Source organism: Stegodyphus dumicola, chromosome 5 (genome assembly GCF_044657685.1).
Source record: "Stegodyphus dumicola isolate Sdum_Otavi_A_Nest chromosome 5, ASM4465768v1".
NCBI classification, from domain to species: domain Eukaryota; kingdom Metazoa; phylum Arthropoda; class Arachnida; order Araneae; family Eresidae; genus Stegodyphus; species Stegodyphus dumicola.
Genome location: NC_140772.1, coordinates 38,979,602 through 38,998,439, shown reverse-complemented (window position 1 = coordinate 38,998,439; position 18,838 = coordinate 38,979,602). Strand labels below are relative to the sequence as shown.

At 34.6% G+C, this 18,838-nt stretch overlaps 1 protein-coding gene across 3 annotated transcripts in view; it reads right to left on the bottom strand.

The window, feature by feature from the left end:
- The window catches only part of Ca-alpha1D (Ca[2+]-channel protein alpha[[1]] subunit D), a 275,473-nt gene that overhangs the window by 29,797 nt on the left and 226,838 nt on the right, over positions 1–18,838 (bottom strand). For 2 of the 3 annotated variants that reach the window (XM_085816586.1, XM_085816587.1), the window contains exons 40-42: positions 14,406–14,542; positions 10,481–10,591; positions 4,815–5,005 (exon numbers count right to left, since the gene is read on the bottom strand). In XM_085816586.1, the coding sequence (XP_085672712.1) occupies positions 4,815–5,005; positions 10,481–10,591; positions 14,406–14,542 (439 nt within the window). Of the gene's footprint in view, positions 1–2,774; positions 2,949–4,814; positions 5,006–10,480; positions 10,592–14,405; positions 14,543–18,838 lie in introns of all 3 variants that reach the window. The other variant, XM_085816588.1, reaches the window with a different exon arrangement.

Here is an 18,838-nt window from a genome sequence, read left to right as displayed (position 1 = left end):
AGCCACTGTGGAGGGAAAAGAGGGAAAAAAAGCTGACGAAGTAGAAGATTGTGCAAGAAAATGAGGACTGTGCTGTGACAGAAGAACATCTAAAAGTATCTAAATGACAGAACTTACAAGAATTTGATAGAATACCCTTTTCCTTTTTGTGGTAATGGTTTATGGTACAAGCCGTTGGGTTTATTACAATAAAGCTTGATCTACAGTACTTTCGAGTTTTTATTTATGTGTTTTATTTATTAGTTTTTATTTATGTGAATTTAATTTTCATTATGTTTAAGTTAATTTAACGTTAAGTAAATGCAAGGTCATATTATGTTATAAAAAACATTTATTGTTTCGAAAATTTAAATAAAATCTGCTTTTTCATGTCAGCTCTTTCTTGCCTAAAAATTAACAAGCGGTAGAAAAACTCTCAAATACTGCATAAACACTTGAAAAAATTATGATATTTTTATAAATTAATCGGAAAATTGGAATGCTTATTTAGTATTTATTTATGTCATTTTAATTGGAATACTTAATTAATATTAATTTACATCAGTGTAAATAAAAATGTGAATATTTTCTTAGAGCTGCCAATTTATTATTTTAATCTCGGCCCTTTTTTTTAAAATTAGCAGTGATCTAATTTACAAATTAATGCGCAGTTCCCAAATCTTATCGGTAACACGAGAAGGTATGATCTAAATATTGAAAGAAAAATTATACACATAGCAAAGAAATACTAACAGTAAAAATTTTTGACACTTTTAATGAATTTACATTTCAGATGTTTAATTTATTAAAAGATTTGTTTAATAAATCATTTAATGCAGTTATGTGTATTAAATAAAACAATCTTACCGGTTTTAAAACTTGTATTATAATAAATGTACTTTATGAACAATTAGATTAAAATATTCTAATTAAACCTCTTTAATTAAAACCATTTTTAATTAAAAATGTTTTGCGAATTTAGAACATTATCACCCAGGGAAAATTCACCTTAAAAATTATTACGTTTTACTTAAAATTTCTTATTTATTAATATAAAAATTCTTACTAATCACTAAAATGTGCACTTATATTAATAGGTAAGATGAGAAAGTAATACATCAAATATACTTTTAGGTTCCTTTCTATACTTTATAAGAGAATAATTCTGTTGTTTCCTACATCTCTCTTTCTTTCAGTTCCTCTCTTTCAAAAGCATTTCTTTAAAACAAAACACTATACCACAAATTGGAGAAGAGAACTCCAAAACATCACATCTCAACGTTCACTGATTAAGAAGCTTATTCACTAAAATTGAAAACGACCGCTGTATTTATTCATTGCCGATTTTGAAAAACTAAAAACTAAAGAAACAAATGTAAACAAAAGAACGAAAACAAAAATGAATCCATAAATCTCAACTTCAGAATTCCTTTTCGATGTCTGAACAGAAAAACAGAACCATATTTTTTAAATTTACACTGAAGTGACAAAAGTCATGGGATAGCAATATGCAAATATACAGTTGGCAGTAGTATCGCGTAGAAAATGTATAAATGCGAAGTGCTTTGGTAGGGCTTTCATTTATGTTCAAGTTATTCATGTGAAGAGGCTTTGACGTGATTATGGCCGCACGACGAGAATTAACAGACTTTGAACGCGGAATGGTAGTTGGAGCTAGACGCATGGGTCATTCCATTTCGGATATCGTTAGGGAATTCAACATTCCGAGATCCATAGTGTTAAGGGTGTGCCAAGAGTATCTAATTTCAGGCATAACATCCCACCATGGACAGCGCAGTGGCCGACCACCTGCACTTAACGACCGAGACCAGCGACGTCTGCGTAGAGTAGTCAATGTTCACAGACAAGCAACACTGCGTCAAATAACAGCAGAAATCAATGTGGGACGTACGTGGGACGTGTCCGATAGGACAGTGAGGCAAAATTTGTCTTCCTTGGGCTATGCCAGCAGAAGACCGACTCGAGTGCCTTTACTGACAGCACGACATCGCCTGCAGCGACTCTCGTGGGCTCGTGAGCATATCGGTTGGTCCCTAAACGAATGGAAAACCGTGGCTTGGTCAGATGAGTCACGATTTCAGTTGGTAAGAGCTGATGGTAGGGTTCGAGTGTGGCGCAGACCCCACGAAGCCATGGACCCAAGTTGTCAACAAGGCACCGTTCAAGCTGGAGGTGGTTCCATAATGGTCTGGGCTGTTTTTACATGGTATGGACTCGGTCCTCTGGTGCAACTGAACCGATCATTGACTGGAAATGGATACCTTCAGCTACTTGGAGATCACTTACAGCCATTCATTTACTTCACGTATTCAAACAACGATGGGATTTTTATGGATGACAATGCGCCATGTCACAGGGCCACAATTGTTCGCGATTGGTTAGAAGAACATTCTGGACAATTCCAGCGAATAATCTGGCCACCTAGATCGCCCGACATGAATCCCATCGAACATTTATGGGACATCATCGAGAGGTCAGTTCGTGCCCAAAACCCTGCATCGTCAACACTTTCACAATTATGGACGCCTATAGAGGCAGTATGGCTCAATATTCCTGCAGGGGACTTCCAACGACTTGTTGAGTCCATGCCACGTCGAGTTGCTGCACTTCGCCGGGCAAAAGGAGGACCGACAAAATATTAGGAGGTATTCCATGACTTTTGTCACTTCAGTGTATAAACAAACAAAAAACACAATACTATATTTAGTGTTATGAGATTAAAGCAGTAAATACATGCCTCTGAATGATAACACTTCGTGTAATCGCATACATACCTCATGCAAATATAAAGATCACCATCAGTGCAATTCAAATATAAAAAGATGGCGTCATGCAAAACGAACAGAAACATGCAGGTTTGGGTGCAGATCAAAAGGAACACAATCTTTTCATTCAGCAGTAGGAAAATTACGATTGAGCAACAGGATCCAGCTTGTATTTAAACTGTACTGTATCATAGTAATCAAACAATACATTAGATAACATAATATAAGCATTTAAAAATCAAGATAGATGCATATAAATCAGGCTATTCTCTTGTAAAATACTTCTGCTCAGTGGCGGATCCAGTGGTTATATTATAGCTACTCAAGTTAAGTTACATAAACTACACATGATCCTAAGAAATCTCTGAAATTATGGCCTAGCTTCAGACTACAAATGTTATGAAAGAACTGCTTGCCTATGGAATGATATTAATATACATATATGCATATAGTGCGATTTATAAGAACTTTGCAAACGGAGTTGTAAACGCCCATCAGCGGCCGAACAGTAAAGTCTCTGAACAATGGTAGTTCGGTCCTGGGGTTCGAATATCGGCGAACGGGCTTGCTGCACAGCCGTTTCCATGGTTTCCCCATGCGTAACGTGGGTTGAGGCAGTTTCCTTAAAAAATCCTCCACGGGGATCCCTTTTTTTGGCGGATGCTATTGCGTGGGTCACCGTAATAAAAAAAAAATCTGGTGCGGATACTATTTGACTTCCTTATATTATATCCTTCTTATTTGAAATATTACTTTTTATGACGTTGAACGTTTCCCTATGAAACAGTGAAAAAGGCTAGCCTAAATATTTCTACCATCGATAATCACGCGAAATATTTTCGAGGGTTCAAAATTCATAATTTACGTTCATAGTAATCTAGATAAATATTTAGTTTAAGAAATAATATGACAGTTCCCAATAAATGGCTATAATTTTACGCTGAGAATTTGGACAAAGGAATGAATTTCTCTGCTCAAACCTCTTGAATGCGCAACTGCATTTAACACCTATTCTGTTGCACCTGAAGAGTATTTTCAGAATTGAAGATACTAATTTACAAATATTGCAAGCATATTTAATATCTGATATACAGAAAAGATATTTAAATGTATCTGAAACGGAACACTATAAAAATTTTGCAGCAGCTACAGGTATCAGAAAAAATATCTTACTTTCGTGATATATACATATCTTTAAATTTTAAACGTACAAGAGAATAACCTTAAAATGAAATACAATTTTAACATCATACGAATACTTAGTAAACTAAATTAACATATTATCGAAACCATAAATGTTTTCAACAAAGATCTTATTTGCTATTATTGATTTTATATACATTAAGTAATCAATCCCACTGAGGAATTTTTCAAGCAAAAATTGAAAATCTATAAACTACAGAAAAAAGCTTTAAATTCTTTAAATTAAAATTTAAAGGCTTTAATTCTTTAAAGTTAGTGCGGCTTTAAATTCTTTAAAATAATTAAAATAAGGTGAAAGATTAGGCAGTCTTTGTGTCTTCTAAAAATTTTTTATCTTAAAAGTAGCTAAAGATTCGCTTTCATCAACTGATTTTATTGATGATAAATACAATACTAACTGGCAATACATAGCAATAAAAGCTAACTATGATGCCACTAATTTACACATTCCACAGCCCACACGACTATTTCATAAAAGAAACATGCTTTTTGTTTCTTAGCTCTTACGTCTTCAATAAAATTTGAATTTTACTTTTGAAATCTTTTTCCCTTACAGAAAAGAGAATATATTTTTCCTCCGGATATTAGCAAATCTTAAAATGAGACGAATACCTGAAACTGTTGAAAACTGTCAAATACCTAATTCAAAATGGCGCAGTTCAACTTTGAAAAGATTTGTATACATTCGTGTGCAATTTTAGCATTTGAGTATCGGATTAATTAAAAGAAAGCTATAAATATATCAATATTAAATCACTATCAGTCATGTAAGCAACACCAGTTTATCATTTACACATATTATATAACTGCAGTACTTAATCCTCGAAGGCAGTTTTAAATTCTCACCTGGACTGCATATCGCGGTCTCCCGCGAGTACGTAGTGGTTTGGTGTCATCGCATGGCGAGGACTCACCATGTTCAAGGTGTTGGCAGGTGATATTTTCGCATGAGATCGAGCAGCATTGGCGGCATGAGTTCTCAGACCTTGCTGGCCTTTGCCTTTTCCCCAAATATTTCCAAACAGCATATGGTTTCTCTGAAAAAGAAAACTGAATAAGAAAGGCTGTCTTACTTGACAATAAATAAACATTTTATATTATACAGAGTGATTCTTCCTCTGGATATTCCACCATTTTCTGGATAAATTTATTTTTTAATTCTTGGAAGAATTTTTGGCATTCCTTCAGAAATGCATGTTATATATATGTTATATATCGGGTGATCAAAAAGTCAGTATAAATTTGAAAACTTAATAAATCACGGAATAATGTAGATAGAGAGGTAAAAATTGACACACATACTTAGAATGACATGGGGTTTTATTAGAACCCCCTCCAAAAAAGTTCAAAAAATGTACTGTTATCGGGCCTTTTTTCTTCGAGGAAATGCGTGATTCTATTTTTGTAACTGCTACCGTGACGGGTGAGAGGTACGCCGATATGTTATAGAATCGCATCGTCCCCAGCCTGGCTGATAAACACCTGCTGGAACGTACGATTTTTATGCAGGATGGCGCTCCACCCCATATTGCTAGACGCGTGAAAGATCTCTTGCGCGCGTCGTTTGGTGATGATCGTGTGCTCAGCCACCACTTTCGTCATGCTTGGCCTCCCAGGTACCCATACCTCAGTCCGTGCGATTATTGGCTTTGGGGTTACCTGAAGTCGCAAGTGTATCGTGATCGACCGACATCTCAAGGGATGCTGAAAGACAACATCCGACGCCAATGTCTCACCATAACTCCGGACATGCTTTACAGTGCTGTTCACAACATTATTCCTCGACTACAGCTATTGTTGAGGAATGATGGTGAACATATTGAGCATTTCCTGTAAACAACATCATCTTTGCTTTGTCTTCATTTGTTATGCTAATTATTGCTTTTCTGATCAGATTATTGCTTTTCTAATAAAACCCCATGTCATTCTAAGTACGTATGTCAATTTTTACCTCTCTATCTACGTTATTCCGTGATTTAAGTTTTCAAATTTATACTGACTTTTTTATCACCCGGTATATATGTAATAATAAAATTCCATAGTCAAGAATACACTTAAAATTCTAATTGTATGTTCTTTTCATTTTTAATGGCGACGGTCTCTTATTTGAAAGTACGTGGAATTAAATCCATAGCCCCGTAGTCAAGTTGTTTTTCCCGCCTTTTCTACACGTACAGTTATAGAATGTTCTGGAATATTTAAAGCGAACTGGATTGGCTGACGAGGCTGACGTCATTTCTTGGAAGCTCCGCCTTTCCAGAGGCTATAAAAGGATTCGCAAAGGAATATCGGGGGCTTTTACTTAAGTGTCACGATGCAGTAAACTTCATACAAAAAGTTATTAGTAATTCTTTTTTATTTACTCCGGAAATATGATTTTGTAACTGCTATTTCTCCTGAATAATAATAAATGGATCCTGTTTTTTAAACTTATCGTCTGATAATTTAAGCTACAACTACATTTATGATTCTTCAGCATTCTATTTATTCCGGGCAAAAGCTGGTACATCACATATATATATTACAAATATATTTATAAGAAAAGGCAATCCAGGTTAAAATTGCCTGTACAAGAACATTTCAAAGTGTTCATAAATAGATTTATTTTTTATTTTAGTTGCTTTGTTGTAAAATATTTCTATTAAATTCCTCAAAAGCCGCTACACAGAATTCTGCGTAACAATAATGTTACATGGAAAGGAATAAGTTGGAAACTGCGTAGAGGAAGACACTCGAGTATTATTCACAAAAGTAATTTAGTTATATTTTAAAATTAAATTCTTCAAAAAGCAACTATATAAAAGTAATTTTGCGTAATACCGATAAGGAGATAAGCTAGTTTAATATTTTGCTATTAATACTAGAGATTTTTTAAAAAAGGCAGAATATATTTTTGTAAAACAGTAACGATATTTGAAAGAAAATGGGTCAGTAACCAGTTATGGAAAAGGACTCAAGTATTGTCTGTTCAGTAAATTCCATTGTAATGCTTTAAAATTTGACCGTTACTATTAAAGTATTCAAAAAGCAGCTACATAAAAATGAATTTCATGATAAAGATATATAGACGTGAACAACCTGGTGAAAAATTTCCCGCTAATACAGTATTAAAATCATCAAGGAGCAACTACACAGAAACAATTTAATTAGCAATAATAATATTGAAATGAATAAGTCGGTTAAAATTTTCCGAATAAAATTACATTCTTCAGAAAGCAGCAGCATAGGAATAATTTTACTTAACAACAATGATATACGATATAAAAACAGGAAAGCAATCCAGTGAAAAAAAAAAAGGGGGGGGGGCGGGTAAAAAAAAAAGGGATTCTTCCTGAAAGTCTTAGGATAAAAAACTACTCATGTAAACAACTTCTCTAATTGTTGCGTACCGATTCGAGATGAAATTGCTAATGTTTTTAAGTGTTTAAGTCTAATAAACTACTGTTATATTTATATTTTTAATATATCAGTTTAAATATCATCGGCCGCTGCAGCCTGCAGCAGGCGCAGTTTTCTGTTTTAGAAAGTTATGCTGAAGAGAAGTTAGTGCCATAAAAAATATATACTCACAGATTTAATATTTCCACTAAGTCTTTGATAAACTGTTGTTTAATGATCTATGAATCTTTTATAAAAGGGATAGCGGATAAAGGCTTTGATATATAAGGTGTGCAAAGGATAAAATATAGCAAACTGAACTCAGTGTAATGTTCAAGGTTATTTGAATATGGCAAACTAGTACACGAAGGCTCTCTGCCTAACCGGACGGATGCATTCACGGAGGTCTTTATAAGGGAAAACGACTCATTTCATTACAAACATGGATTTTGATTTGGTTTATTTGATTGTGAGAAAGACCTCTAGTGAAACGGTGTAGCACCAGGGTACCTGGGTTAACGGGAACCCTACCCCTTGTAGAACGGCTAAGTTGTTTCGAATCATGTGCAAAAAATAACCGGAACATAAAATCGAACAGGTGAAAAAACTCAAGTTACATAAATCTCACATCCATGAGAACCAGTGACAAACGTTGCAATAATGGATGGCCGTGATCATAATAATGAAAAAGTGCTACTAAGATGCACAGAAATAATCTTTAATTTTCATCATCCGCAATCTTTACTAGCATCATTGCAGCTCTAAATCCCTCAGTTAACTTTTCGGCAGTAGACTTTGCAGCACGTATTTTTGCTATGTGATCGATCATACTTCGCAGGAAGCTGCTGGCGTTTCTATCTCTTAGCCAACTGACTGCTTCTCCAAGATCTTCTGGGGGCGGTTGAATAAGTTCCCTGGAGTTCTCACTGCGGGAAAGTGCTATCTTTCTTCTTGGCGCTACTGGCACTTTACTTGGGAGTATGGGAAATTCATCGTCTAACTTGACAAACTCTTTAGGTTTGGCGGTGGGCTTTCTCTCGGATCTCTTCTCAAACTTCCTTCTATAATATCGACAACTTCGATAACTGCTGACATGATCTTCCTGACAATAAATGCAGGTGGATGCTTCATCTTGTTTGAGGGGGCATTCCTTGCTAATTCAGAAGTCAAAAACAAAAATCAGCGTAATTGCCATACTTGCAAGTTTTGGGAAAGCACGGGAGGGCTATCGACTTAAGGGAATGGGTACCTTCGTGGAAAGCTTTCCAAGACCTAGCTCGTTTCCACGTTACACATGGGGGAAACCATTAAAACTCTTGTGCAACCAGCTCGTTCGCCACACACACACATGGGGAAAAGCATGAAAACATCCATGCAGCCAGATCGTTCGTCGGTGTTAAAATCAAGTAGACCTAAAGAGATAGCACAGTGCAAGAGAAGTTTCATTCTCAACAATAGCTGATCACCCTCTTCCATTCAATCTCAGGAATTTGAATTGACAGCCACTACGTTGGGGTTATTTCTAAAGATGGATACTGCGCTGGAGCGCTACATGTATGATCCATGGTGAAGTTTCTGGTGTCCTATTCACTTCAACCTACCAACCAACCTACCTACTAATGTTCAGAGATTTTAACCACTTGCCACTGGTAAGCCAGTAAGGTAAATAAAATGAACATATAATAGTTTCAGTACTTTCTTCAGCTGTAAATATGCAAAGGTTCAGACGGAACTTAAAATAAAATGTTTTCTTACTCACAGTTGAAGAAGAAAGTAGTGTTTAACCTCGTCAAACAGTAGTTTAGGTACTTAAATGTAGTATTTTATGCTTTGCTTACAACTAAATAACGTATCCATTTATAATGCAATGTATTATGTTCTTTGATAAATAGGATTCAACTCCCATTATAACAAGAACCTTCAGGGCAAGCCCTCCTCCAAGAATAACATCATCTTACAGATTTTACCTAGTCTTCTCTCCGAGGAATCACGTCGTATATTAAAAGAACCTCGATCAAATTATTCAATAGATATGCAAAGGTGTTCAGACATCTGTAGTAGTAAATTTGTTAAATGTATATAAATTTTTATAAACACTCATGTCCGTAAATTAAGGATAATTCGGAGTCACGCGGAAATTATTCTGGGCTCCAGAACTGACCTGCATGTTCAAATTGGAACCATGACAAGCCAAATCTATCGGGACGTCATTTTGGAACAACATGTACGTTTGTTTCGGGGCGCCATGGGCGCACAATTTGTGTTTATGGATGACAACGCCCGTCCTCAACGTGCAAACATCGTAAGCGAATGACTTCAATCGGAGGATATCACCCGTATGGACTGGCCAGAATTTTCACCGGACTTGAATCCAGTAGAGCACGTGTGGGATATGCTTGGCCGACGAGTTGCAGCCCGTCAACCTCCTCCTAGATGTCTACCGGAACTTCGGAGAGCATTGCTTTTTGAGTGGTGTAATATCCCCCAAGATCAGATCGATAATTTGATACTCAGCATGCCTAGGCGTTGTACGGACTGTATTATATCTGGGAGACATACAATGTATTAACAATCATACAAACCATGTAATATTGGTTTTTTGTAAATAAGTTTTTTTTTGTAATTTGCTACAGGGAGAAAAAATCGCTATTTTTTAAAATAATATCAAACATATAGCATCTTTTTTGGCTCTTTACCTTTTGTTTAATAAATAAGCTTTACAAATAAGTCAAATTTGTTTTGCTTCTAACTCTTCCTTTGCCTGATTTTGCATTATCCTTAATTTATGGACATGAGTGTATTTGTCAAGATATAAGATTAGGTACCGATTAAGACGGAACACGAGTTAGATATTTATTTTCAAAAGAGCATCATTTTAGCACTGGTATTCAGAAAATCTAAGATAATGCGTCAGTATCAGTACTAACTTTCTCTACAGTTTTATGATGAAATAAATAAATTAAAAAATCTACGGCTATTAAATGGGAGATTAAATAAATTCTAAACCAGCTATTTGCTTCCTTGATTTGATTTACCTACGAAATTATTGTTGTTGTCAACGATTACAGAGCGCAACTAACTGGAAAATTTGTTTCTTACAAAAAGAATAAAAAAAAAAAATAGAAGTGACTTACCCTGTGCATTGGTAAAATATCTGGACCATCGTCAAATTCATCTTCTTCCAAGTTGCCGGATATAGCTCTTCTAAGCTCGGGTCCGGCTTCATGAAGGGTACGAAGTCCGGCCTTTGAAACAAAGAACAGATTTTATAATTCCTCATTGTGAGAAAAGGTAGAATAAATTAATACAGCAAAGACAAAACGCATGTTGTAGTTCAAATACAAGAACTTTATCTGGCTTTAAATAATCTTTAAATATTATATTATCAGGTATTTCTCCCGCCTTCTTAGCGTTCATTTGTAGTGTAATGGTCAACACGCTCGGCGCATATTCGAGAGGCCCGTGGTTCGAGTTCCGGCGAAGGCGTTGCTCATTTTTCCTGTCTCCTGCTTGAAAAAAATCCTAATTATGACTACAATATTATTTTTTTATTCTTTGAATTAGTTCAAGTAAATTTTTCATTGCTATCTGTGTTAAAAGAGGTTCTTAATAAACTTTGAAAAGGAAACATAGATCAAATTTACGTCCCACTTTGGTGTACTTTATCATAAGTCCATAAGGCATTTATAACTATAGCTCATTTTATTTAGACGAAAAAAGTTTGACATTCTATAAAAAAATATATCATGCAGTTTAAAAAACAAACTTATTATTAAATAATATCTAGTTATTTAATATTAATTATCAAATAATAAGCGTTGCATTTCATTTTTTATGTTAATTCAAGAAAAATATTTAATTTTTTATATTAAATATTGATAAATAACAGCGTTGTATTTCATTTTTTATTTTAATTCAAGAAAAATATTTAATTTTTTTTCACTTATTGTATTCAATAAGGTATCAAAAACTTCATCGCTCTCGCCTTTCAGTTATATGCATAAATCATTTTAATGTGCCTCGTATTCGTTTCTACAAATTGAAATGTAACTGAAATGTTTTGCCTCATTTTATCAACCCTTTTTTCTGGCTTTGCATCTGTACTTGACATTCTTTGCTTTTGTATATCTGGGTAGGGTTAATTCAAACAATTTAGAAACTTTTTTTTTATTACACTCGGTGGTTCTTTCCTGTACTGAAAAAAAGAATACCTCCCCTAGTTAGAAATGTAAAAATACTAAGTAAAAGAAAACAGCTTCATCTTTCGAGAAGGGGGGGAAAAGCCATTTGATTGTGAGGTTTATAGTGAGCATTGTCCAGACATCATAAAACTGGTCCAATGTTTTCCCATGACATTTTGGATACTGCTACCTGCATATTCAAAATATCTGCCAATCAGCATGATACGGATATCTATTAATGGTCAAATAATAGCAGAATTTTAACACAAGTCTTCAAAATAAATATTATTTAATTTTAAACAGGTTTTCGGTGTTAAAATTACTGATCTCTTATTCCCCTCCCAAAATACAGAAACAGTTAAAAGCATTTCGAAGATTTCATACACCATCTGCTAATTCTTCTAATATATCAAACGTCTCATAAATATTACACTGAAATTAAAGCATTAAAGGAATAGTATCATGTCTCTCATTTTTTAAAAAACATTTCGTAATGAATGATTTGTCATGTCAACAGGAGAAAAACGCCGAAAACTTCTCACACCAAATAATGAATCAATTAGTCAAGTATAGAACGCAAGTAGTTCTCGAAGGAAATTGAAGTGTTATTCCATCAAACACATAAAAAAGACAACGGAAGAATTTTATAGCTTAATAAAATATAGAATATGTAGTGCAAACATAACTTTTACAAGCCACTGAGATAAAATAATTATGTGACTATATTTAACGTGACTGGCTTTTACGTTTCATTGATAGACTAGAACCGAAGTCGTATATCTCGAGGAGTAACTGCGTTTTACTATGTAAACATCGAAAAGGCTAGTTACCCTATAAACCTTATGCAGCACGATCGCCCTGGTCAGATTTAAAATCTGGAAGACTGCTACATTTGATTGGGATGTGCAATTGATGATGCGTTGGAGTTCGCTGAATTAAGCATTTTGCTGCTCTTTTATTACCGATTCTAGCTCGTTGTATTGTTACTTTTTACTTCCTTGTACGAAGTAAAAAGGAAATACTGTAATCGCGAAATGTTTCAGGCAGCATATTTCAACGAAAATATCCACTTTGACCGCTTTCGAATGCGATTTAACGATGTTTTTGCGTGATATCTGTACGTAAGGACAGAATAAGAGACTCTTTTCCTCCAAAAACTGCTTTAAAATGAATTCTGAAGAGAATATTTCGTGGCGTCTGTACGAACGTATGTACGTACGTACGTATCTCGCATAGCTCAAAAACGAGTAGCCTCAGAACGTTGAAATTTTGTATATAGGACTGCTGAACGCTGCTCAAGTGGACTGCCGCCCTTAACTATAGTAAGCCTTACGGTATTTGTTTCCACTTGGCAGATGCTGTCTAATCATGACTCGCTGATCAGACAGCATTTATTAACATGTAGGTGTGCACCTCGTATTTTGGTTTCAATCGGCCGCGCCAAACGTATATAAATATATTTATAAATATATCCACTCTGCTACCCGGCTCAGTGATCTCAGTTTCTTTACTCTTATATGTTTGTAAATTGTACATTTTTTTCTTTAAAAATGATTGAATTATGTTGTTTTTATCTTCTGGTTAAGGGTTTTATGCCTTTAGTAAATCTGTATGCAATATTTTTAGAATTATCAACAATTTAAAAGTTGTTTAAGTGCCGCTAAGCCTATTTTGATGGCGGCCATTGCTTGTTTACATTTGAAAAAGCTGAGTAGTGAATTTGTTGCGAATCTAGAGAAACGTAGCTTCGCAACAACAAAGATAAACGCCTTCATTTATTATTGCAGTTTAAATCATGCTCAATCCTTTCTGGAATTTTTTCGAGGAAATAAGTGTTTAAGATTTACTTAATTTTTAATAATTAGTAATTTAATTTTTAATAATTAGTAATTTTTAGTAGAGATATTTTGAGTTTTTATGTACTTTTGCCTTGTCGCGAAGTGAGATTGGATTATTTATTTAATTATGGCAAAGCACACGAGGGCTATCTGCCTAAAGGGAGGGATGCCTTCGTGGAGGACTTTCTAAGGGAAACTGGCTCGTATACACGTTACATATGGGGAAAACCACGAAAACGCCCATGCAGCCAGCCCGTTCGCGGGATTCGAACCTCGGACCAAACTACCAGTGTTCAGCGTTTTTCCGCTCGGCCGCTGGTGGGCCCGCGAAGTGAGAACTGAATTAATTGAATGAGAAATACTCAATCGTCTGTGAAAAACTGTTTCTTTTTTGTTTGCTTAATTTCTTTTATACATCGTTCTAGCTTTAGTATAGTACTTGAATAGAACATGTGGCAACGATTAGATAATTCTTTAAATGATACAAATTTTGTGCATTCTAAGTTATAATATGAACGAAATATAATACTGTTAAGTGAACCTAGCGCCAGAGTGTCGCTATGATAAACAAATAGAGTGAATTTTAAAGAATGCACTTATTCTATTGTGGTTTATGCGCTGTCGGCGAAGTAGATATAATTAAATCCAATAAGTTTAAACAAAATGCAAGAAAAATTGCGTATAATTTAATATTCCGTACAAGGAAGTCATGTGGTGTACACATCAGATTTTTTCTCTATGTAACCTTGTAAGTAATGAAGGTGTAAACCATACATAAGTAATACAGTTGCTATTAGTTTCAGTTATTGCTATTCAATAAAAAGTATATGGGGCCTTGGTTATTTTCGAAATTTTTTTTTCAATAGCCATGGGTTAAACTAGCTTTCTTCAAAGCAAATATTTCATTCTAGAATATAAGATCAATTTTATTACGATTTTAAAAAAGAAATAAGCATGTTTCAAGAAAGGTTGTTTTCAAAAAACTCTAAGTGTTAGCATTCGAAAAGGTGATTTATTGTTACCAGATAGATTACGAATACCTGTAAAGCGACTGTGCCCTCGTCTGTTCCATCTCCAATGGCTTTCTCGCGCTCTTCTTTCCTTTTCTTGAACCTCCTGAAATAGTCCTGGATGAGGAAGGTGGCATAGAATTTGCCAACGGTCACATCTTCATCCGCTGCAATATAACAATGTACGTTCAAATACCACAATACGAGAAAGAAGATTACTTTAGAAAATTAAACATTATATCTAAGTCACAAAGACTGCCTCTTTTACGGTAGCTTTCTTTGGAATTATGATGAAATAACTTCGATAACAAACTTGGTAAGGTTGAAACCATTTTGTTTTCAGCACAAAAGAAATATAGGTAAGCGTAAGCAAACTTCTGGGACAGTTAGATTGCAGGAAGACAAATCGGAATCGTCTAGCAATGGCAAGATTGGAAATGTCATCTTTATGTGTTAAGTTCAATGAGGAAGAGAAGAACGAAAGAGCAGCATGTAAAAGAATACAATGCTTTTTATTAATTACAAGGCTTTTGCGAAATGCACTGAAGTTACGAAAGATATTCAGAACTGAAGCATGAAATGTGACACACGCTTGACATCATTTGGGCAAGGAATCATGTGCAATATTGGAAAATCCCTAACATGTTCGGACATCTGAGTAAGGGAAGCATGCTTTAGGTCTTCATCACTTTCAACGGGGATGTCATGCAATAGTCTTTGTACAAACCCATAAAAGATAAAGACAAATTAATGCCGCTGAGGGAGGTTTGCAAATGACGGTATCCTCAACAAAGGAACGTATGAGAACTGTCATGGACGAACAGCGAGCGCGTTTACGACTTTGTATTGTTATTTGATTTTGGTTTGTCTTTGTGCAATCTACATCTTCCAGAAATATGCATACGCTTAACTAAGTCCCTTTGCACAATGCCATAATAACTTGAATCCTTTCATAACTTGAAAGGGATCCAAAGTCATCACCTAGTGATATTATGCAGTTATTAATATTTTAAAAGGCTGTTTTGAATGATATCGGTTGGTTTATTCGATTATGGAAAAGTACTCGAGGGCTATCTGGCTAAAGAGAGGATGCCCTCGTGGAAGACTTTTTAAGGCAAACTGGCTCGTATACAGTTTGCACATGGGGAAACCCAAGAAAACGCCTATGCAACCAGACCGTTCACGGGATTCGAACCTCGGACCGAACTACCAATGTTTAGTGACTTTACCGATAATATTCGACCCACCAGCTCGAATATTATCGGTTTCATTTTGTGAAGAAAATAAGGAATCTTTGGAAGTATAATAAATCATTTGAAAAGATTTTCTCGCATTTCATTATTTCAATGCAATTAATGTCAGTTAATTTTATAAAACAAATTTTTCAAAGTTCGATGGGGTGCCCAAGACACATCCTCGTGGTTAACAGTGAAACAACAGATGAAAGGACACTATTTTAGAACGAATGAGACCCAAATGAAAGGACTCTGTTTCAGAATCAAAGAGGAAGTTAAGAGTTAATTCAGTGTTCGTCATTCTCTCCATTACACACCTATTTATTTGTTTTAAACGGCAGGCATGCTGAAACGCTAGTCGTGGATATTTGTTTTTTCTCTTCACGTATCTTAAACCAGTGCTCCGCAACCGGTGTGCCATGAGTAGAATATAGGTGTGCCGCAATCAAATACATGTATTTGACATTTTGCAATTTTTTATCATGTATTTAATACACAATGACAATTTTTTCCCTTAATAATGTCTATTTTAAATGTTTTTATATATTTCACTGTTGTGTGGTTGTGTGTGTGATTGTAAGTTGTCAGCATTTGAAATTTTTCGGCACTTCCTTGATAACTCGGAACTCTTTGGTGTGCCACGAAATCCCAGAAAGATTTTTTTGTGCGTCGCAGGTGAGAAAAGGTTGCGGAGCACTGTCTTAAACACTTCATTGCTACCTTCACTTGGGTTACAGCTGAAAACATCGCGGTAAAAACATCGCGGACGAAAACGTCGCGGAGAAAACAACGCAAGGCGAAAACGTCGTGCTACAAAACATCGTGGGAGAAAACATCGCAAAGAGAAAACATCGCAGTCCTAAAACATCGTGGTACAAAACATCGTCGTCGAAAATAAAGCGGTTCAAAAACTTCACAGTTTAAAAACATCGTCGTCGAAAATATGGTGGTAAAAAATAAAGTATCTACAAATCATCGCATGACGGTAACATCGCAGACATGCTTTTTTCATACATGCTTTTCGCAAACATGCTTTAATAACTGTAAATGGATATTCCCATAATGGTTTGTGAGCGCAAGATGGAAAAAAGGATAATTTTTACTTTCACATTTTTTTATTAACTAATAAATTTTTTCTAAAAAGGTAAGAAGGAAACTTAAGCATAGCAAATTAATGCAACTTATAGCAATTAATAGACTTTTAAACCGGCATAGTTAACTAACAAAGGCCATTAATAAATCATTTTTTATAAAGTTTTTACTGGTAATTTTTCATGTAAAGTATAAGCTATACGTTGCATTTCATTTTCTAAGCTTAAGTTTCCTGCTTACATTTTCAGCAAAAATTTATTAGTTAATAAAAAATGTGAAAGTAAAAATTATTATTCTTTACATCTTGCGCTCACAAATCATTATGGGAATATTCATTTACAGTTATTAAAGAATGTTTGCGAAAAGCATGTATGAAAAAAGCATGTCTGCGATGTTATCGTCATGCGATGATTTGTAGATACTTTATTTTTTACCACGATATTTTCGACGACGATGTTTTTAAACTGCGAAGTTTTTGAACCGCTTTGTTTTCGACGACGATGTTTTGTACCACGATATTTTAGGACTACGATGCTTTTTCTTTGCGATGTTTTCTCCCACGATATTTTGTAGCGCGACGTTTTCGCCTTGCGTTGTTTTCTCCGCGACGTTTTCGTCCGCGATGTTTTTGCCGCGATGTTATCGGCGGACACCCTTCACTTGAATAAGGCAAATATAACCAAGTCCTACCGTAACTTGAAAGACTGCTGAGAGATACATAACCGATGCCCCCTTAAGTTCTTGATACTCTATATTGATGAGTGATTGGAAACATTGCTGGCCAACAAAATTATGCAACCTGTGCTTAATAGGCTTAATCTGCAAAGGTAAATGCATCATCGAATCATTTGATCGAAAGATGCTTACTGCATGATATAGGTTTCATAGAAGGTAACAGATCTTCCCATTGGTCTCTTTCTGATATTAAATCTAAAATTCAAAACAATCGGAAAATGTTCCAACAGATTACGTGTTCCAATCCTAAAATGAATCCATTACAATTTCATCCAAATTGATTAATGCGTACGGCATCATTACATGAAAATACGAAAATCTTATCCTTCGAAATAAAACCACAACTTAAATTAACGCTTAATAGATGCTATTCTATATATTTTAGCGTCCAGCCTTAGACAATTCCAAACATACTGGTCGAAAAAGATAGCTATAATTGAAATGTAATGCGAAAGAAGTCATATTCAGAGTGCCATTTGCCAATGATTCGACATATTAAATACGATTCAAAAAGGAATAGCATATCTAAAGCATATCAGATAAGGTTATCTACAGACCAGTTACATACAGATATATGATCCTATGTCTTGTCTTCCTGTTATTTTAAATATCTCATATCATTCAACACCAACGTTCTTACTTTCGAAGTCAGCAATTCTAAGAAATTTCTCCTTTTTTTTTTTTATGTCTTTCTTTTGTTGATTCACTGAGTTAAAAAAATCAGTTAAAAATAAACTACCGATGCAGAATTTTTTTATCTTACAAACACATTTTTCTTTGTTTATTTCTATACCTACAGGAAGTTTCCCTTTTGTTTCCTAATTACTAAGATTATCTTCTAAGCTCCAGTAGCTTTTTTTGTGGCAGTGTGCCAAACCATTGCGTGAACACAGAGACAGTTAAAATCCACATTGATGTATCATCTTAAGAATGATGTTTTAGATACTACATAAATGAGGAAATTAATAGCTTTAGCACAGTTACTTCTGGATCTAACTTTTCTTATTTTTTCTCGGAATAATAATTTACTTATCATCCTTTATTTTACAGCAAATGAAGAAACAGATGCCTGCTACTTAAACGATATACGGCAGCGATAGCAAAAATTAAAACCAGCCTGTATTATTCCTTCATTTCTGAAATTAATTTGGCAAGACTGTATTCATATTTAGTTCAGTCATACAATTTAAGTTTTAGAATTTTCGGCTATTTATCTGTTTCCTTTTTCTGAATTTAAATAATTCTTCATTAATTCAATAAACATCATACCAATATGTGATGCAGAAGAGAAAAAAGAAAAGGTATTTCATTTGAGTCATAAAGTATTTTAGATGGATTTTCCATAGTTTTATAATTAAATATATATATATATTATATATATGCAAGATAAAAAATATGTGA